The 23,736-nt window shown below is 31.3% G+C and overlaps 2 protein-coding genes across 3 annotated transcripts in view; one reads left to right on the forward strand and one right to left on the reverse strand.

Moving 5' to 3' along the window:
- LOC126769120 (angiotensin-converting enzyme) overlaps window positions 1-23,736 on the reverse strand; it is a 174,374-nt gene that overhangs the window by 41,057 nt on the left and 109,581 nt on the right. The gene's annotated exons all lie outside the window — the stretch shown is intronic.
- On the forward strand, window positions 9,620-14,679 carry LOC126769161 (tetra-peptide repeat homeobox protein 1-like). Of its 2 annotated transcripts, XM_050487785.1 has the most exons (3): window positions 9,620-9,756; window positions 13,359-13,712; window positions 13,923-14,679. In XM_050487785.1, the coding sequence occupies exons 1-3, from the start codon at window positions 9,748-9,750 to the stop codon at window positions 14,436-14,438; spliced, it is 879 nt and encodes a 292-aa protein (XP_050343742.1). In that variant the 5' UTR covers window positions 9,620-9,747; the 3' UTR covers window positions 14,439-14,679. The 2 variants fall into 2 exon arrangements, with proteins under 2 accessions (XP_050343742.1, XP_050343741.1); XM_050487784.1 differs by having other exon boundaries at window positions 13,359-14,679.

Genomic DNA, 23,736 nt, shown 5'->3' on the forward strand with positions numbered 1-23,736 from the left:
ATAGGCCAATGAGCTTTGAAAATTATAAATATTAATAAATACAAATATAGCATAAATAATTTTTACTTTACCAACTTTTTCAATCTTAAGTACTTAAACACGCTTGAATGGCTGAATAATTTCAGTTCAAGTCAATTACGTCGTGTAAAAAATAATTCACGCGTTATGAAGCGAGGATATTGCAACTATTTTAATGTAACAGATAAACAATGCACTTTATTTGAAATGTGTGAATTCCTTGAAATAGAAATGAATAACATTCTCTAAATTTTTTCTGACTTTTGGGAGCAGATCTAATTGATAACTTATAAATACATTGCCCGGGGGGCTTGTGATGGAACCTACGACGTTTTTATAGAGGCTTAATTGGAAATCAAATACTTATAATTATCGTTGATTGGCTTTATTACTAAATTATTAAAAGGTAATATGTAACATGTGATTGAAATTCGTCATATATTGCATAATATAATACGCAATTGATTCAGTTATGTACCTGAGATAAGTTTGAGATGTTTTGAGTATTAAAATAATCTCTACTGTTGCTCGCAGATAAGATATTTTTGAATAGATCCCTTTTCAATAAATAAACATTATAACAGTTTTATAATTTCTAGATAATAGAACAAAAGTTTTAATAATTTTTTTGTATCCCTGGTTTTATCGTTTGGAAAAAACTATTTTGGTGCTTGTTCTTACAAGCCTTCTTGAATGAAGAGTAATGTTGATTAAAAATTTGAGTATTTTATTATAGTAATATTAAACATAATGAAGTGATATAAAACAAAAACACGTTAGATTATTTAATTTTAAAATAATTCAAACATAAATGCTATATTTAATAAATGACGTAACATTTATAAAGCAATGCTTTCCGCGAAAGATAAAAACAGCAGATTTTACTTCCATTACACAATATATCGTCAGCTTAGCTTACATATACGATTTTGCTTAATTTCAAGATGACTGACGCGTTCTTGGCCTAGCTTCATGTTATTGGCATATTATTAGATTTGTTACATTACTTCCTTGTAATAAATATTCATTTGTATGTTTCAAAATATCTTAAACGGATTTCGTTAAGACGAATTGGTAATACAATGACCCTTGGTAGTTTTTTTATATACATTAATTATGTTGCTCAGCCTACGACCTGATTGAAAAACTTGCACAATATCAGCATTGCTATCTTTTTTCACCCCACACAGAATAACGAGATATCAATATTTTAGTCTTGTGTAATTTCGGTTAGCAAATTAGCAACTGATGGCTCACTTTTCATATTATTCAAGTCATGTTGCAATGTACAGTTCTTATATACAAAATACATTTATAGTATATACGCATAAATGCTTCTAATAGAACATACATAATATCCGAAGCACTAGAATGTACCACTGCCAACTTCTTACCTCCAGGTTGCTACTAATAATCCGCCCCAGAATTTGATCCAAAAACCTTGAATCTCCGGCCTTTTGAGTTTTCCACTAGACCAACGAAGCATTTTCATTTCTAATAATGTACTAAAACATGAATAAGCTACTTCACCATACTAAAAAGAAACAGGTTATTTCCATTCATAAAATATTATTTCTCAGCGCAATATCAACCTTGAAATGAAACATGCAATAATAGTAGAAGATGTTAGAATTGTTAGACCCCGTGAAATGTAAGCGTGATTCACAGAAATGACACAATCAGAGGTCACTTTTGACTGGTCTTTTTTACAAACTAGTTGGTTAATATAACTGTATCCAAGTAGCACAAATATTAGATGAACTGCATATATTATTGATATTGAAATATGTTTATGTATAGTAAGTGGAGCAGAGTCGAGATGATTGTATAGAACGTGGTCACGGGTTCGAATTCGGGGAAGCACTACTAAGTTAGAAATATGTGTTTAATGTTCAACGTTTGTTAAAGGAAAATCGCCTAAAGAAATTTACAATAAAGTTTTTTTATCATTTCTTTCTCCAGAAACTTTTGCGTCAGAGTCATTCGAGTTTACATTTTTATGTCAAGCTCCAAATAAGTACTTTTAAATCGGAAAACGTTACAGTCCCTATACTGTTAAAAAAACGTATATTCTTTAAAGCATTTATAAATAAATGAGGTAAATACAAGAGGTGCTTACATTGTTATATATCCAGTAAAATTTATTTACCAAATGATATGTCAAGGATACGTAATTGGTAAGGTTAATGACTTGACTGGCTTGGATATGGCGGAATCTGAGTTTAATTATGTACCGTTAAAAAATATATGTTGCCATATCTTTATATTCTTATGGTTGAATTTTTTTTTTCATGTTGACAACTAACATTACGGGACAATCCTAATGCGATATTGTAGTCAATAAAACGCAAGGTTTATCATGTTTTTCTTCATTTTTCAGGAAAAACTTAGGATTCCAATCCAAAGCCTCCGAAGCTGCAGTCATACAAGCTAGCCGAACTAGACTAGAACGAAACCAGGAAGTGACGAAGTTTTTTTTCAATGATACAGATTTCGTAAATGCAAAAACATTTCTGACCTCACAAACTCTTCTAAAAACTTATCAATGCCTCTGATATCTTATGAACATAACATTTATAATAACACATACATATGTATATATACAGTTTGTTTCGTCATTTTTAGTTCATATGTTCTAAAACGAATACAGCCTTAGTATTTATTGTGCTGTAAGCACCAAAAGTGTATGCAAAATTTTCTTCGACTGGGATTTTGCATAAAATTCAGTCGCAAGATTAGACCCATACATACTAACAGTTGAAGTTAAATAAATGCTTGTAATTAAATATTTCATTTACTATAATGTATAATTATTTCATTTTTATAATTAACATCGTTATAAATTTAAATTCGATAGCGATGAGTTTGGCAATTAGCCTGTTGAATCGAATGTGAGATGTTCGAACTCTGTTGACATACGTCATTGAAGAGAATAATTATTATAATCAAAGCCACCAAGGATCCATAAAAAATATTAAGATTTACGGTTCTTGACATTTCACTTTCGAATTCACCGATGACTTCCTATTTATCAACAGATTAATTTATAAATAGATCTCGTTTCTGTCATAATGGAAATGTCATCAAAACTTGTTAAAGATATTTTTACATGAGACGACAAAAATTATAATAAATATATATCTTCCTACTTTTAATTTCTGTACGAAACGTTCGACTTTATATGTGAGCAGCAAACGATGTCACAATCACAACAATACCCGATAAAAAGTGGACGCATTTCTATAGTAAACATCGTGACGCGTCGTACGGTGTGACGCAGTAAGTCTTCGATGGCGCTCATAATAGTAATAAGTATAAAAAAATACAAATGATATTTGATATTTGTGATATAATATGTTTATGAAAAAATAGGAAGAAGGTCGTCTGTTCAGTTATGTATATGTATTTATTTAAAGCATTTATGCTGTTTTGCATATGTGATGGTTTTGAGTAAAAGTTTATATTTTTGAGTGTCTGTTAGTCAATCACACAAAAATGGCTGGACGGATTTGTATGAAATTTGGGTACACCATAGCTAAACACATGGCTGACTACCTAATAACTGAAACATGCGGGCGGAGTCACCAGCGGAAGCTTGTCCAATATGATTAAGCTTCACAATAAGACAGCAGACACCGATATATGCTAATAAATCCAAAAGGGTATTACAATGTTAAGTATAGACAGTTTAACGAATTCAACTTATCACCTAAAATCAAAGAATATGTTGTTAAGAAATTAGCATATATATGAGCGGCATGGTCTTGACCTAGCTGCTATCATTTAAAAGTTAATATCCGTAGAGCAATCTGCTAACACAACCAATGATGCTCAGACTTCAGACAAGGCACGAAGAAAAGCTTATTATATATTCGTGACCGGTACAACGCCACAGAACTACTGAAGCGTTAAGAATTGATAAGCGTATCATTGTTATGTATTATTACATATTATATATACTTGTTTTATTTGAATATTTATTATTTTTATAAATAATTATATTTGTCTTTATTTGTATTTTTTCCAATAGGTTTTTAGTTCTAAATATTAAGTTTATCATTTATATTTCACATTCAGTTTGTATATGATTTGATTAACTTTTTAGTTTTTGTAAAGAATAATTATGATGACCCTTTTTTAAGAATGATTAATATTATTTTTTGCTCTCCAAATAATTGTTTTTTTTATATTTGCCGGGAAGGCAAATGATTCTACTCCACCTGTTGGAAAGTGGTAGTAGAGTCCAAACGCGATGACGGCGAGTACAGTCGGGAAGAATGTTCTGCTCTAGGCGCCCGCCTTGCCGGCCCGCAAGATGCCTCATCACGCCTCGTTTGAAGGAATGGTGTACAGTTTGTATTAGGAGTGGATGATTCTCAATAATTTAATTTATATAGTGTTAGTATTGTATTCTATTTTATTACAATTATTTTTAATTTTTATTTAATTTTGTGAAATATTTTATTGTCTTGTCTGATGTCTATTCTTGTTCTTTCTTTCGAAACTCACAAAGAACGATATTTTTAATATCACATGATTCAAATAAAACGATTCTTATTTATGAGGGCATGTTTGTTTGTTTGATTTATTGACATAATGATGAAACCTTGAATTGATTCCGATATTGACGTCAGGTTATTGACCTATTTTTTCTAATGTTATATGTTTTTAATTTTTTCTTATAATATGAAAAACCATTTCCTTTTTAGTTTTTTTTAGGATTATGTGTTTATATTTTTATAATAAAATAGATAAAAAAATATTAATTTATTTTCTTGTGTAAAGCTTTGATGAGAGTTAATTGGTAGAGTTTTGAACAATATTTTAGAGGAAAAATTTTATAGCTTTCTGATTTTCATTCGGTGTTGCTACAATACAGCTAAGTATACTTAAATTTAGTAAGTCTTTCGTTTACATTCCTTATCGCTAGGTAAGGCTAGACTCTTTGCTATATTGAGTTGGCTGTAGTATTGTTGTTTCGATTTGAATGGTGATTAAGCTGATGTAATAGGCACAAGGAACATATCATCTTAATTCCCAAAGTTGGTAGAGCATTGACGATGATGGTTGGTTGATGATGACAAGATGGCTTAAATTTCTTGCAGTGCCATTGTCTATAGACCGTGGTGACCACTAACGACCAAGTGGCTTATTTGTCAATTTATCGACTCATTTGAAATAATAATATTATTAATATGAATACACTGAAATAATGAACAATGAAACTCGGAAAAGTATCCGTTATTTCTGAATAACCTTTAGGTTTATTCGTATAATAAATCTTAAAATGGTAGTAGTTAAAAATACAATTGACATTTAAATAAAGTAAACGTACAAATACAAAACGAGTAACAAAAATACACCAAGGTTGGACAATTAACTTGAACTTGGGCGAAAACCTTTCGAAATATTGATGAAGGCGTAGAACTAAAAAAAAACATTTGCGTCCATTGTAGTTAACACTTATTGAATGGACGTTTTATTATTAGGTAACAAAGCGTTTGTTACTGAACACTGTAATTGTTGTTTTCTGTTACATTTTGTTTTTTTAACTATGTTTTATGTTGCCCTCATGGAGGGTGTAAGAAATGGTTAATAATTCTTACGGTAGCATCGTTTAGCGAAAGTGACCTCATACCAGGTGACCCATTAGCTCATTTGCCTTAAAGTATCAGACTACGTAACTTTTAACCAATTCCAACCCGCAATCATAGGTTAACGTTCTCGTCTGCCTTCTTAAATTAAATAAAAAAAGGTTTAATAAATGATAGTTAATCTCACTAATAATATTAATTGCGACCTAGATTATAACATACATCTAATGAATACTCATTATATTCAGCTCTGAAATTCAACCTTGTGTCTTATCAAGATCAAGCATGAGATATATATATATCGCTTTTAATACGAAAAAAATATCAAAATAAAATACATATAAGGTTACAGGTTTAAAATCTGGTAACACTTTAAGGAGATAAATAGTTTATAAATGAGAATTGTTAGAAAATCAGTCTGGGCTTCTACTATAAATATCTGGAATGAAAATTCCAATCACTTTTTAAATGGCCCAATAGGAGAATTGCACCTAGCATATGGAGATTTGCGGTCCTCTAAGCTGATTAGTACAACTAACCAGTGAGCAATTTTATATTATAATAATACGCAAGTTGAGCTATTCTGTATGAGCAATCCTTAAAATCAACGTGGAAGCTGTAAGAAATGTTAAGCGTTCCTTACATTGCCAATTCACCACCAACCTTGGGAACTAAGATGTTATGTCCCTTGTGCCTGTATTTACACTTACCCACCAAACCGAAACACAATAATACTAAAAGTATTTCTGTTTGGCGGTAGAATATCTGATCAGTGGGTGGTACCCACAAGTTACCACCAAGTATATAATAGTTTCAAATTTTTTTATAATCAAACTAAAACTACTTCTTCAAAAAACTAAAACTAAACTGATAATCTTTTACGTTATAATTTCACTCTTAGTGATATGAAAACATCAAAGTCCATTGCACCCATTTAGGGCCAGAAGAGTTCAAGGTTAGTGAACCGGTCAGGTCTCAGGTTTGATTCGCATTGAGAGCACCTTTCCAATGTAATGGGAACTCGGTCACATACAACATACGTAATAAGCTCAAGTATGTAGCATCTTTATAAGTAAAAGTCACTCTTATATGTATGAAGATAAAAGCTATATTCACATCATAATATTGATTGTTTAATGTGTTATAATGTTGCAAAATTCGTCATAGTATTTTAACGATTGTGGGTGATATGACAATTTTCATTCTTGTGTAATTTCTTTACGCTGGGGTCAATTTTCATTGGGTTGTTCTTCGGTTTAGGAGAAATTTCCTAATGTTTAACAATTTTGACGTTAAATATAGGTTTTCTAACAACTCGAGTCATATTACGTAGTAAGATCTATGTTACGGAATTATCATAATTATAGGCGTTTCTAGTTTACCTTACTTTTAATTACTATATTCAATCTGCACGTTATATCTCTGTCAGCTGACAAAGATACAGCTGTATGAAACGCCATTAAACAAGATAATTAATAACCATTTATAGATAGTACATAATTAATTAATATGCTAAAGAATTCTACACATCCTTTTATCCATATTAAATCTCTTAATACACTTAAAATGGCATAAATCAGGAAATAAAAGAGATTTCGTGTGCAGGCGCAGTGTTCGATGATTTTCGAGTCCTTCAGCGAGATAACAATCACACGGAAACGTGATTGGTCGAATCGAAAATTGAAAATCGAACTGACGTTGTGAAATAATTCGGAATTCAGAATTTATTCACGAGAAATAGTCGTTTGAATGTAGGTGTATTTGTGTTTGAAATTCGTGAGTGTGGGAATAACATAGTCGACTAAATAACTTTATGAATAAGTCACTTAATCTTTATACTTATACATACATATTGAAAATGATACCATATATACATTTAGTGACGAATCAAAGTAACAAAATAAAAAGGTTTGCTTTACAGAAACTCAATGATTTGTAATGTATATATTACTGGTTTGATAAATAAACAAATTTCCAAAAAATATAAGTGTGTCTCATATCTGACACATGTAGCAGATTTTCAATGAATAATGAATTATAAACAAATTTGAGTGGTGTTTACCCGGGAACCCACGATCTACGATAAGGATTCACGTGTTCTAACAACTGGCTTTTTGAACTTCCATTCGATCTACCTAATAGCTACTGTTACTTGTCAGCGCACAAAGGACATCCATATCTTTCAATCGTTCTTGCCATATCAACAATCATCCCTTCCCATCACAAGTCCATACTATGATAATGGTTTTTCTTATCAGCTTTTCTATGTAAGGTTCTTATTTTAAAAAGTTTTTTTTGTTTATTATATTATAGCTATGAAACGATTTCATAACGATTAAAACATGTTAGTTATGATAATTAAGAAAAACCTTAATTATAATAATATATACGACCTTGACAATTATTTAAATCAAATAGATCATTATATTTTCAAATATGTATACATAATTATGTTTTCTTTGCTAAACTAATATTTTATTTCGTTTTTGTCGGTTTATATTCAGCTCGATTTACTCTTGGTTTCAAGTTGTATAAAATGATGTTTAGAGTATTATTATTATATTGATTATGATTATAAAAAAAACTACTTTTTTCAGTAAATCTTGATTAATTAAGAAGGTTTATATATCTTGATACTACACACTTGTACAAAATATGTAAAAATAGCTAAAACCACGGCTCTTCCACTTAATCCAAAATAAAATAAACAGCCTTTGAAAAGATTATCCTTGAGGTTCAAGCATATACCGGTGGTGCTTTGTGCAAGCTCGTCTAGGTACCACCCATTCATCAGATATTCTACCGCAAAACAGTTAGAGGTTGGTATCAGAGGGAGGATGGTATCAGTTGAAGGGTGAGTGAGCCAGTGTAATTACAGGCACATGGGACATAACATCTTAGTTCCTAAGGTTGATGGCGAATTGGCGAAGTAAGCGATGGTTAACATTTCTTACAATGCCAATGTCTATGGGCGTTGGTGACCATCAGGTGGCCCATATGCTCATCCGCCTATTTAATAAAAAACAAAAATAGTCCACCCAAATTTTATCAAAATTGTCTCAGTGGTTTAGGCGTGTACATACATACTGACAGATGATAGATTCGCATTTATAATATTAGTACTATGGAGTACTATGGAGTTTAATATTTATAATGTGGTTCATTAAATCGAATATTTGTTGCAATCCTTATAATAATTTATTGAGATAATACGTAAATCAAATATAAATATATCGACTATGGCGTAATCAATTGCGTATGACGCAAAGTAAGCATTAGTAATATCAAATATTTTTGTTATTTAGTCAAAATCCAAAGCAATAATTAGATTAACTTAATAAATACAAAATAATGCAATATCCTGGGACATTATAATATCCTGGGTCATTATTCACAAGCGGCCATCTGATCCCATGTGTCAAATGTATATGCAAACATAAAGCTGTTGTCTATGTGATCAAAATCAATATTAAAAAACTACCATAATCCTATTCAAAGAAAAATGATCGAAAATTTGATCCTATGCATCCTTTACAGTAAAAAAAAATTTAAAAAAACCTACCTAACACAAACATAAAAAAAAAATCTTATCATAATTCAAATCCTAAACAATGTTTGTTACATTGTTATTAAAATGATAAGTTCATAATAAATGCTATGATTTACAAAGATGCTGAAATTACTTCACGAAATGAAAGAGGTTTTCGTAACAATTGCAATTAATTACTTTTAATGCAATCCGTAACGTTTTTTAAACACTGAAAAACATAATATTTTGTTTATTGTAGTTAAATTTAAACTGTAATGCTACTTTAATTAATATATCGAATGTTAATATTCTAATTAAATTTAATCATACACTATAAAACATCCAAATTCCAATAAATCGCACACTGGCCGAAAACGCATTTAATAGAAAAAAATAATAATTTTTAAACGAACGCACGGCGCGTCTATCCCCCGCATGTCGATCGAACGTACAAGTACGAAGGACTCGCGTAGCAAAACTCGCTCGGTCCCAACATTTAGAGGGGCTAGCGAAAGTTCTACCAAATAAACAACTATAAAAACACAAGGCACCGTCAGTTTAGCATCCAGTCCGATTCCCGACTCCAACCACCTTTCAAGAGGCATAATGAAGACGGTGAGTGAAGTCATTATAAGTGTTAGTGAGTGCAGTGAAGTGACTTCAAAAAAGTGTATCGCAAATCCGTGTGTCCCGAACCGATCAGTGTTGTGTGTCAATGAGTTTTTTTAATATAAAACTCGTTACGGTGTCCGATCTAAGCGGGATATGACACACTTTTTTGAAGTCAACACGCAAGGCATAATACCGATCATTGTAGATTAGATAAACATCTGTTTCGTTACTTTAGTCGTTGTCAAACCTTATATGCGATAAAATTCATAGTCATTAAGGTTGCAACTCAAATTACAAGCGTTTCATAATTCTACAGAAGATAAATGATTAATTAATCGGAGTTATTTGAAAAAAATCCATAAAGTACAGTTATGGATTAAACTAAATATTATAATATAATATAATAAATAATTTTATTTCTTAAGCGACGATTTAACCAATTATAATCTGAAAAGTATAAATAGTAAAACAAATGGTTTCCGTTTCGTTCAAATCACCTTCGCTTAACTATTATAATCAGATATAATTAAATTCGACGCGCTTATAAATTATACGTTAATTTTTATACGAGGGATATTAGATTTTAAATAATTCTAAGGGATAATAATTCAAAATACATATCGTTATCTTTTACATGTCAACGGTACAAATATTTGAAATTATTAGGAATATCAATTGACGATAATTGGATTTGATAAGCGCAAAGAGTTTAAAGAACAAAGAGGATTTAATGCATATAAATTTATTTCAAACAATGCGTTACTGTACCCATTACATCACAATGCTTTTCCTTCATTGATTAAGACAGGTTCGGTGCGAACTAGGAAGAGAGACCATGAAACCTAGGTATTAAATTGCTTCAGGCTATCTTGTTACTTATATAACACAATTACGGGATTAACAGCTCTAAACAAACATACTTATTACATAAAATCGTATCGTAAATACCTTATTCACATGTAATATACCAATAAGGACAATAAATTGTAAACTTGTTAAATATATTTTATATTTTACCGTTACGGATGAAATATGTATTGGGTTATGTAAAATGTTTATTGTATGTTTTGTTCAAATTAGTCTACGACTATTACGAAATTATTGTTTTTATCTTTGTATTACTTTTAAATATATAATAATATATGAGTAAGTGTTGCAAAAATATCATTAGAAAATTCTAAACTTCAGTAAGTAAAAAAGTTCTAATTTGATACCTCCTTCAACTTCTCGATAAAAAGTTTTTAAAACGATACAAAAAAAAAAAAAACATATAATGTTTAATTACAGATTGCATTGTGTTCTAAAAAATAACTACGAAATAGCTACGTTTTAACGATTTATAGTTATTCATTCTTATATTGATAGCTTGTTTCTGTTTCAAACAGATTGATTGACCTATTATAATTGTCGCTACTTGAGAAAATTATACCTTTCGCAATGTCCCCTATCGACTGGTTTTCGTAAACCTTATGCTATAAGGCTATATTTAAATATTTGCATTTTCTTACATTCATATTTTATACGTTCTAAATTATTGATGTAAGAATAATTTAGTTCTAGGTTTTATTATAACGAGGCTGAATAAATACAGCTTAAACTAATATATCGAATATATTTAAAGAAAAATAAAAAAACTAAAATGTTTTTTTATTGATATTTTTATTTCAAGACGTACTCCAGTTATTGTATTAGTCGGTATGGATTTCAAGAGTAAGTAAATTTCTACTAATCATCGTTGAAAAATACCTGATTCACATACAAATTGTCAGAAACGGCACAAAAATACGAAATATCGTACAAAAAAGTCTTTATCGCTTATTATTTAACGCATAACTAGAGGTTAATTATGATATGATATTTGAAATTCATTCAATGCGAATACTATATTACAAAACGACTCATTTATTTGTATCCTGTATAACCTGGCCCACCTTAAATGGCAGCTTATACCGGTCAATCTCGTTTGATGCTAGGCGGTTATAAAAACAGTCTTTAAACGACGTCAGAATTATATAAGAGTTGTTTTTTGTACGAATGATTTAATCAACCAATATTTATTAATTAGCGCGAACGATATTACATTTGTTCTACTAATACAATTCAAAAATATATCTTAAATTAGGAATTTTTAAATCAATCGTCTTAACATCTGACCATTGAAAAGAATATAGAAATTTCAACTCTTGTTCTAACATTTATGTATGTAACAAGGTTTCCACATCAATGTTTAAATACATAAACACCGGTGGTAATGTAAGAATTTCTGATAATAATCAGTACAAATGAACTGACAAAGTTCGGAATTAACCTTACAATTCATCTATTGTATGTTGAATGAAGTATATTGTTGCGAAAGGCATATATTTTCCCATGCGCAATAACAAATTAACGCATATAACTTACTGTTTATTTAGGCTTCAAATTGCTTCAGCTCTTTAAACCTTATAAAAGATAAACTAAAAATCCGAATTCTTATACAAAAATATACTATTTAAAACGTCAATAACATACTACGAGTACTTAAAATAAATAACTTTTTTATAAATGGTTATTAGTGCATAAATTATAGCCAACCAGTAACAATTACAATAACACTTAAATCAATAAATGGTATAAGAATTTAAAAGGCAACGTATAACCATAATCGTAAGCATAAATGTTTATTGTATTTATTTGTTGTTTTTTTTTTAAATTTATGAATTGAAGAATAAAGTTTTTAATTATACAGCCGCTTTATATTTTGATCAAAAATTATTAAACAGTTTTATATGAGAAAAAATATTAATAGTAAGAACTTTTGAGAATTTAAAGTAGTAGGGTAGTTAGTAAAAATGTGATGTTTCTCTCATATTATTCCGTTATTGCATAAGAGTTACATTGTAATTTTTTTTAAGTTTTTACTACTTGACATTCTGTCAGATGACACGGACGCAATCTATTTCGTAATCGTCTGATATTTTTATCGTTTCGATATCATTTTCACATGTTGACCAAGTCACATGTTTACGTCAAAGATTTATTCAAAAAGAATACTTCATGAAGGTTATAAATAAATGAAATTTTTCGATTCGTATTATATAAAAAAAAAAAAGATTTGTATTGTTATAATAATTGTTAATATATTGATTAGTTAGTGATCTGTTTAATTGATAAATAAAACTTCAAATAGAGTTAGCATCAGCATAAGTCATTTATAAAAAAAAAAAAAAAAACAATTATATTAAATTAATTTTACGGTGGATAATCAAATTAAAAATAGCCTAATAGTAATGATTTTTGACATGACATAAATGATTTGATGACATAAAATATGGCTGTTTAATAAGCCAAATAAATCATGTAATCAGTTTCGGAAAAATAAACCAAATATGATTTCTCGAAGTATTCAATGCTAGCAATTTCATATCGCTGTTGTCATAATGACATCGTTGTTGGTTCAACATGATTGATCACTGCCATAACATTATTTGCATAAATGTCACGACAAATATGCACATGCGAGGACGCATTTTCATCATCATGTGTATCAGGAAATATACGCAATGTATTTTAATGAAATATGAGTAATTAATATTGTGACACGCTAACATTTTCCTAATTTACAGATCTGTCTAGCTTTTCTGCTGGTAGCAGCAGTCGCTGCCAGCGAGAAGAAGTCTACAGAAAAAAAGGCTGAAGGCCTTGAGAAAAAGTTGGACAAACGTGGTCTCCTGAACCTAGGATATGGATACGGTATCAGCGGTCTCGACGTTGGCTATATTGGTAGCGGTCACGGTGTAGGAGGCGCTTACAACTTCGTCGACGAAGGAACTCTAGCTCACTCTGGCTACGGAATCGACCTTGGCGGTCGCACCGATGTCACCAGAACTATCACTCTCGTCAAAGGAGTCCCATACGCCGTACCAGTTGACAGGCCCGTGCCCTACCCCGTTGAGAAGCACGTACCATACCCCGTCAAGGTGCCTGTTCCCCAACCCTACGAGGTCGTCAAACATGTGCCCGTTCACGTCAAAGAATACGTCAAAGTTCCCGTACACGTACCAGCTCCGTATCCAGTAGAGAAGAAAGTACCCTACCCAGTACATGTGCCCGTCGACAGGCCCTACCCCGTCAAAGTGTTGGTACCCCAACCTTACCCAGTAGAGAAGCACGTTCCTTACCCCGTCAAGGTGCCCGTACCTCAGCCCTACCCCGTTGAGAAACATGTGCCATACCCCGTTGAAGTAAAGGTGCACGTACCTCAGCCCTACCCAGTCATTAAGCACGTCGGTGTGCCCGTAAAGGTTCCCGTTGACAGGCCTTACCCAGTGCATGTACCAGCTCCATACCCCGTCGAAAAACCAGTGCCCGTTGCTGTGCCAGTTGAGAAGCCTGTTGCTTACCCCGTGCATGTCCCAGTAGACAGGCCTTACCCCGTCCATGTAGACAGACCCGTGGCTGTGCCCGTCAAGGTGCCCGTGCCAGAACCCTACCCAGTATACAAGCATGTCCCTGTTGAAGTAGAAAGGCCAGTGCCCTACCCAGTCAAGGTGCCCGTCGACAGGCCCTACCCCGTGCATGTTGAGAAGCACATACCCGTCCCAGTAGAGAAGCCTTACCCAGTACCAGTGAAGTACCCAGTCTTCATCAACGAGCACGATCACAGCAGCCACTCTAGCTTTGGAGGCTCCTACTACGAGCATTAATTAATTTAAGTTAGTTTCATAGTTTATCATCCGCTATTGTCACCAGCGCTATTTATCTCGCCACTCACGGCCGGGACACAGCAAAATTTTCTTTTGACTATTTAAACTGTCCTTCTATGAGATTTCATATCATATAAGTGTGCAGAAGGTACAGGGGTACGTGTACGATGTGATTCAAATGTTACCATTAATAGGTTAAGTCGACTGTAATATACGAAATAAATAAAAATAAGATAATAAAGCTAGTGGTTTTATTTTTACAATTAAATATAAACAATCGAATAGAAATATGAATGCCTGTAGCTTTATCACTACATTATAAAACAAAGTCTCCCCCGCCGCGTCTGTCTGTCTGATCGCAATAAACTCAAAAACAAAGAAACATATTTTCATACGATTTTCACCAATGGGTAGAATGATTTATGAGGAAGGTTAATTATGTCCATTCATTAAGGGTTTTGTAGAAATTGGCTCAAATTGGATTATTGAAGTTATCGAAGAATTTTCATTGCGGCCGCCGCGTAAACCGATAGTATTAAATATTACTTGTACTAATTACGATGTAAATGTTTTATGTGTACTCTTAAATAGCCGTAACAGGTTGCTATAATAGCATATTAAAGTTGATTGAAACAAAGGCTTTAATAGCAAACGAAAGGGCGAAGTTTTTCGACCAGGAAACCAGACAGAGGTCAAGAAATGGAAGTAAAGTCAGCAACCTTGGCTAAACTGTGTTGTGTTGTAAAATCGAGTATAATAAACTAGTAGAAAATAATTTTAAAACTGGTCACGTACTAGTAGGGTTATTTAGGGGTTCCTTAGCACTCTTGTTTTTGAGAACATTGATTTAATTTAATAATATTATGTTTCTAAAGATACTGCCTTGTGCCAGACAAACGGTATAAGGGTCCAGTTCTTTGATAGAACCTTTAAAACTATAAAAATTATGGCAGATATAGTTCACAACGGTTTTCCTTTATTTAACTTTAACAAATGTTAAGTTTCAATATTTGCAGTTTTAATCTTAATACGACTAAAGCTGCAATACGATAAGTTGAATTGACAATTTTTCAATTGTCGACAGAAAAATAGTTTTAAATGTAATACTTAATATATTTTATAATGTTTAGTTTTATAAAAAAAGTTAATATTTCTTTCAATGCCAATTTCTATGAGCGGTGGTGACCACTTAATCATCAGGTTAACAATTATTTGCCAATATCCTCATAAAAAAAACATAGCTCGTTAATGTTGTTACATTCGAAAACAGCTATATTTAGTATATTTTCTATTCTATTCTATTAAAGTACTTAGTCCCAGGTGGACCTATATTTTTGTGCTTACACATTGTAACCCTTTTCAGCAAATCGGAATATTGATTGTCCGATATCAGACAATTTCGTAGTACGTATAAAACCTCCTAATAAACAAAGCAATTGTATTATTTTTCTCTTTTCAATGAATTTTCTATCATTACGAAAGTTTATTTGATTAATTTAGTTGTTTTTTGTAACAGTAATTAAAACAAATAGTAACTGTTCTTGACAATCTAGAATGAAGAAATAGGGTTAAAATCACAATTGATAAATTTATGATTTGAATTATATAGAAACACAATTGAAATTATAGTCAATTAATTTCTGTTTCATGTTTCCTCGTAAGTATATAATAGTGTTTTTAGATTTTTTTATATATATGTTTGCTCAAAACAGCTTAGATATAAACCTTGTAATTAAGTAATGATATATATATCATTACTTAATCATATAGATATATGATAATATACATATATGATGATAGGAATTGGCTCAGTGGTAAGAACGCACGAATCTTAACTGATGATCGTGGGTTCAAACCCGGGCAAGCACCACTGAATTTTCATGTGCTTAAATTGTGACTATAATTCATCTCGTGCTTTACGGTCATTTCACTGAAATTCTGCCACAAGTGTATTCCACAACCCGCATTGGAGCAACGTGTTGGAATAAGCTCTAGACATTCTCCTCAAAAAGGGAGAAGAGGTCTTAGCCCAGCAGTGGGACATTCACAGGCAGTTACTGTTATAGTGATAACTTTTATCAGAGCAATTAAATAATATATACGTATAGTATTTCACTTATATTTTGAAAGAATTAAAACACAACATTTTTACAAGAAAAGTTATAAAGATTTTTTTTTAAATATAGAATATATAGAATAGAATATATTATAATATCAATTTAAATTAAACGTCTAGGTTAATTTTGCCGATCCTTACTCCCTTTATTAAGAATAAGGATAATTAATCAATGTTAATTGCATTGTGATTATAGACAAACATTACAAGTCGTGTCACTGAGTCCTGTATAATTATGCTTTAATTAAATACTACTATAATATAAATGAACAGTTTGTATTAATAGTGGACCTCACAAAAGTAGGGCATATCGTGAGTAGAGCGTAATATTACTGTTTAGGTTCGTTCATATCAACCGATTTATTACATGTTCATGTGAAATACTATTTCCTAGGTCTCTTCATATCCACCGACTTATTGCAAAGGCGTATAACTACACTTTAGGTGCGTTAATATAGATCGATGTATAGCACGGATTTACTTAGTTAATCTGTTTGTAAGCTTCTAGCGTCGGATAATATCCATCGATTCAAATTCGCAGGATATTTTTATATATTCGCAGGAATGGTTTTTATATTTTAGTACTAGTTACTTAAGTAGTAATCATTTATGCTTCTATGGCGAATTTTAATCGTCAATTTCTTTTGTTGCTGTAAAGGACAAAAAAATCATTAGGTTTCGACCTTTTTATTATCGTTTTAATTGATAATTTACGATTTCTCGTCATTTTGTTAGATCATTATTTACGAATAAATATGTTTTAATCTAAGAAATTATGTTAAAAACGATATAAGACAAGGTTATTAATGAATAATATAAAATATAAATTGGATATATCTGACGATATGTAAGTGCTTCGAAGTACGTTCTTAAAACATCAGCCAGACATACTTACGTTGCTACAAAACAAAGAACATATTGTCCCATTGTGTTTGATCTCACACGGAATACTATCGTGTATAAATATGGACAAAAAGATAGCGAAATAAAAAAATAATTAAGAACTAAGGCCATGATTATTACAAAGCGAGATTTGAATGGTGTCGGAATATTTTAAATATGCTTGCGCTAAAGATTTTACTTACGATTTTTAGTATCAAGTTTTATTCGAAAATATATAAAACAATGAAAATTGTATGTCTTATTTGATTAGCCTGAATTTTGTCAAAAATAATTTTGACAAAATTCAGGCTAATCAAATAAAAAAGAAATTATCTTAGCTTACTTGTGAGCACAAGTTCATTTTTAAATCCTAAATTCTAAAGATACCACCGGCATCGGTTCGAAATATAGATTCTACCGAGAAGAACCGACAAAAACTTAGCAGTAGTTGAGTCAGTTGTACGAAATATTTTCAATGTTTTTTTTTGACACGAGATTAAAATTTATTTATTATCAGATTATATGAAGTTCCATAAAGGTGGAAATTATATACTTATATACTAGTATTCTATATGCCGTGACGTTTTCGAAGCTGCCTTTCTCAAGATAGACTGTGTGGTAGCTAAAATTATTAAAACTGGTGTTTCACTACTGGTACATTTTTATTATGCCCGATTGCTATTGATTCAAAAACTTTGTGATTCATCTTACGGTGCATCTTATGGCACTACGTTGACTGAAATTTAGATTTGTCAACTACAAAGTATTTTTTAATATATATCCCTACAAGCTTGTACAAGTTCTGCGCAAAAATGTTACCATTCAGTGTTGAAAAAATATAAAAAACAATGAAAAATTAGTTCAAAATTAAAATAAAAGAACGAGTTCTATTTTTAAAATTATTATATTTCGTGTTATTCGAATGTAGGTCATAAATTGAATTTATTTGACAGCTACGCCATCTATTTTAATTATGCGATAACTGCTTTATAGCATATTACCATGTGTGATGTGAAAGTATTGTTTATTGCAGTTTTGATAATGACCGACAGAGGGCCTCATATTTACCATTGGCAATGAAATTATATTGATTGCGTATTTATTATAAAACTAGATACCGTCCCCTTCTTTGCTCGCGTGTAAGAGGGAGCAGGTGATAGGTACCTTATGTCCTTTTTAGTATCTCTGACAATGTTTATGCTAAATTTCTTGTTGATTGAGTACTTCAGGCCTGAAAGCGTAACAAGCAAACAAACTAGCTTTCGTATTTATAATATTAGTTAAGGTAATATAGATATTTTTGTATCTTGATTAAAATTTAACCTAAATATTGTATTATATCGAATTTATAGTAATGTGACTTATGATTTGGAGCTCCGTTTTGATATTTTACATCAAACGGGCATATTATGAGGATTTTAAACTGTTTTTCTTTTTTTGAACTATTAATTTTTTAATAATTTTTATAAATATTAATTTTTATTAATTTTTACTGTTTTCCTTAAAAATAAAAGCAAGTATTTACCTATTATTTATGAGTATTTCATTCAAAAATATAAGTGTTTGTTTGGGTTTAAGCCTGGATATATTTTTTTAAACAAATTCAATTCGTTTATTTTTTATTCAAATTAAAATAATATTACAAGGTAAAATTGTATTAGTTAAATATTAAACAATGTGAATGCTACAATGACAAATAGCTTAGCATATAAAAAAGATGATCATATATGTTCATTTGTACCGTTGTATACATTTTATCAATCTAAAATGGCGGTTAATAAAAGATATTAAAGCGTGAAAAACTATAACTTGTTATAAACAAGATGATTGATATAATCAACAAAATTTTAAATGCATCAACATACAAATGAAACGAAAGGAACATTCGTGCAACATAACATAACGATTAACATAATTGTATAGAGATTGGCATAAATATATCAAAAAAAATTATGTTACGCTTATAACGGTTTCATAAGCTAATTATATATTACTTCGTATTATACATATATATATGTACGTACGATATAACGACGTTTAATATATTTACACGAGACGTATTTATGGAGTATTTCTAAGTGTTTACCAATTGATTCTTATTTAATTGCTAATTCATGTATTTGTCAAAAAAATCAGATGAGTGTTATGAAAAACCTATTGGCCCGCCTTTGAAGTACGTTCGAGTCGTATGACGTGACGTCAAACGGCATGACGCTCTCTTATGCCGTCATGCCTTCTATAACGACGCATTCTAGCTCGCAGACGTATGACACATATTTCGTTTCTATATATTATTATGAAAAATATATTTATTTTATTAACGTAAAATTAAGCTAATTTTACTCCATATTTGATTAATGGTTTTCTTCAATCATAATTTAATTTAATTGTCATCAATTTCGATTTTTCAAATGAGCTGAGCGTCGCGTTATTTATTCAACAATTTTTTTTAAATTTTTATTGTAACGTTAAATAAAGGAAATATCTAAGAACTTAGTATAAAAGGTTTATTCCTTGAAGAGATTTCTTTCAACAAAAATAACAATGGAAAAAAAACTACAATAATCTACATCAACGTTCAATAAGTCTGATCCTTCACCAAATTTACAGAAAATTGTTGCTTTTTAAGGTGACGATGTTGCTCAGAAATCTCAGTTCTAATGTTAAACTTCAAAAAGTTGAAAGTTCTAATGTTATTTGTAAACCATAAACTGTAAAAGCCTGTGAATGTCCAAAGGAGAAGGTTTGGAGCTTATTCCACCACGCATCTTCAGTGCGGGTTGGTGGAATAGACATGTGGCAGAATTTTAGTGAAATTAGACACATGCAGGTTTCCTCACGATGTTTTCCTTCACCGCCAAGCACGAAATGAATTATAATCACAATTTAAGCACATGAAAATTCAGTGGTGCTTGCCTGTTTACACATACGACATTTTGAAATAACGAAACAGTATCAAAATATGAAATATAATAAAAAAATTAGCATAAATATTTGTAATAAATGTTGCCTCAGGTAATAATATAATTTATCATATTTCAGCACTTAGATTATAAGCTATGTATGTAACTTTACCACGGATCTTGCTTCATAGAGATTAATGATTTTACGTTGGTGGATTAATGATATTGAATAAACAATCGACTGTTTTTGTTTATATTTCAATCATATGCTAAATTGTAATAAAAAAACATCTTAAGTAATTAGTACTTAAGATGTTTTTTTAATATTTATAATTAATCGCTCATTGTCAGATATTTTAATAATGAAGATTCAAAAATACGAACATCTGTTATTATATGTAATATAATAACATTATCTTAGAAACCCTTCAAAAACTGTTGTGGCCCATACAAATATTTGTCAAAAATGATGATTGAACGCGCGACTGTCATTCCAGAACTTAGTGCGGATATGATCTTTCAATAAACGATTGCTCGACGAACAAACCTTGTCCTTAAAACACTTGTAACAAATTAGAATCAAACATACGACCTTTAGCGCTGTAGCATTTCACATCTAAAAATCAAATCAGTTCAAACACTATCAAGATCAGAAACGAATCTTTTAATTATGTTGAATAAATAGTGTTATTAATAACATTAATAATATGTCATTACAAACATAACGCATTACACAATTATTAACATCGCAGTTGAGTGAGGAGATAGAACTCAGAATGCTGCAACAGTTACACAACGGACAATTCGAGAAAAAAAAAAAACAACATAAGACAGACGTCGGATTATATTTTATTTTTTATCTGTGTATATACACGAATCACCTTTCACAGTTGAAATGAATAAGGGCAATGATCGCATGTCATATGGTTAGATGACAGAGGAATTTCCTGAACAGAAACCTACGGTTATCATTTTTAAAACTTTTTTTTTATTATTATTTTTTTTTTTTTATAGAATAGGAAGGTGGACGAGCATATGGGCCACCTGATGGTAAGTGGTCACCAAACGCCCTTAGACATTGGCATTGTAAGAAATGTCAACCATCGCTTATAGCCAATGCGCCACCAACCTTGGGAATTAAGATTTTATGTCCCTTGTGCCTGTAATTACACTGGCTCACTCACCCTTCAAACCGGAACACAACAATATCAAGTATTGCTGTTTTGCGGTAGAATATCTGATGAGTGGGTGGTACCTACCCAGACGAGCTTGCACAAAGCCCTACCACCAGTAGGGCTTTGTGCAAGCTAAAAATACTAGCACAACTATATTAGTATTAAAATTTATAGTAGTAGTAGTTCTTCTTCATCCGGAACAGATGAGTCCAGTGGTTAGACCACTTGAATCATAATCGAAGATTGCGTCTTTAGGCCAAGCCCAATATAATGGTACTTCATTGTATGCTCATGTGCTTAATTTCTGCTTATAATTTATCTTGTTCTCGGCCGTGGTGAAAATCATGAGGAAACCTACATGAGTCGGATGAAAATCTGCCATATAATAAACCGTGAGTCAATTACGAACCATTTTCTTAAATGACTACAAAATGTGATTTTTTCATATACCAAAGATATACTGCATCAAATGTTAAATTATGGAGTGTCTCATAGCTGGATGAATTCAATAATAGTCCACCTGGGTAATGCTTTTTATAGAAAACAATTTTAACAAATAACTTTTTACTTGTTGGTAGGGCTTTGGTGTTGGTACTAATCACATATTCAACACACTACACAACTCTTAAATGGCAATATTTATTGATGATGTGTTCCGGTTTGAAGGTGAGAGAGTTAGTGTACATCTTACTTCCCTAAGCAAAGGATGGTTGATATTTCTAATAGAGCAAATGTCTTTGAGCGGTAGTGACTATCGGCAGGACTGACAGGCAAGTTAGTCGATCTATTTAAAAATAAATAAAAATGACAATAATAAGGTACATATTCATATTGCCCCGCCAATGGGAACTAGCTCATGATGATATAAAATCAAAGAAGACTTTGGCAGTACATTGACTGTTATTTGTAGCGTAACCGTACCGTAACAGCCTGTCAATGTCCCACTGCTGGGCTAAGGCTCTGTCCTCTCCCTTTTTTTGTGGAGAAGGTTTGGAGCTTATTCCACAACGCTGCTCCAATGCGGGTTGGTGTATTCCACACTTGTGGCAGAATTTCAGTGAAATTAGACACATGCAGGTTTCATCACGATGTTTTCCTTCACCGTCAATCATGAGATGAATTATAATTATAAATTAAGTACATGAAAATTCAGTGGTTCTTGCCCGGGCTTGAACCCACGATCATCGGTTAAGATTCATGCGTTCTTACCACTGGGCCATCTCGGCTGTTTTATTATTTGTAAGAAATGGTTAATAAATAGTTATGCGGCGCTTCTAAAGTTTTTTTTGCATTCCATTAAAAAAAAACTAAAAATGTTTAATATAGGACTACTGTGTGTTGCGTTTGCAACAAACGGACGCTTTAATTTTTATTACACAACGTTTTGTAATATCCGTTCAAACAGCGTCCTTTCATATCATTTCAAAGATGAACAACATTTTAAACTCGTTTTGAAGTTCCAAATTTAATATACGATCATTGCGTAACTTGCACAATTATAATTGGGCATATTTTCGATGTATGTTTATTGTACCGATTGTACCGAAGCATTTAAGTTTCATTAAATGTATACAATATAATATGTTAAAATCAAAATTCACTTCCCTCATATTTAAATGTTATTATTAGTCCTTACATCTAGGCAATAATAATAAAAAAACGACTTAAAAAACTACAAAAAGAGCCAGTATAATTTTATATGGACCTGTAACACTGGTTGAGAACACAATTGAGAATTATGTAAAAGAAATAGCCAATGAGCTTAACAGACTTTTTGTACTTATTTGTACTAAACAACATAATGTATAACCTAAATATAGCAATAAATTAGAATACCATTTCTTGCTTATACAAATTCGTGTATAAAATTATGAGTCTATACAATACAACAAATTACCATCAACGGTAGCGATTTATCATGTATCTATGCGTAATGATTTTATCTTTGTTATTGTAAAACGTAATAAAACGCATATCTTACCTAGTCTTATGTTCATGCTATTAAGCTTATTCTTAACCGCAAACAAGTATGAATGAAATAATATTATGATGTTCGAGACGAAATTTAAACGATTCTATTTTTTTTAGCGTTAAAAATGATAAATCGTTATTAAATACTTTTTTTTCAGCCTTTTGCCGTCCACTGCTGGACGAAAGCCTCCCCCATAGAACGCAAACCATCCCGATCTTTGGCAGTCCGCATCCATCCCGAACCTGCCACC

This window comes from Nymphalis io, chromosome 6 (assembly GCF_905147045.1).
Source record: "Nymphalis io chromosome 6, ilAglIoxx1.1, whole genome shotgun sequence".
In the NCBI taxonomy this organism is placed as follows: Eukaryota; Metazoa; Arthropoda; class Insecta; order Lepidoptera; family Nymphalidae; genus Nymphalis; species Nymphalis io.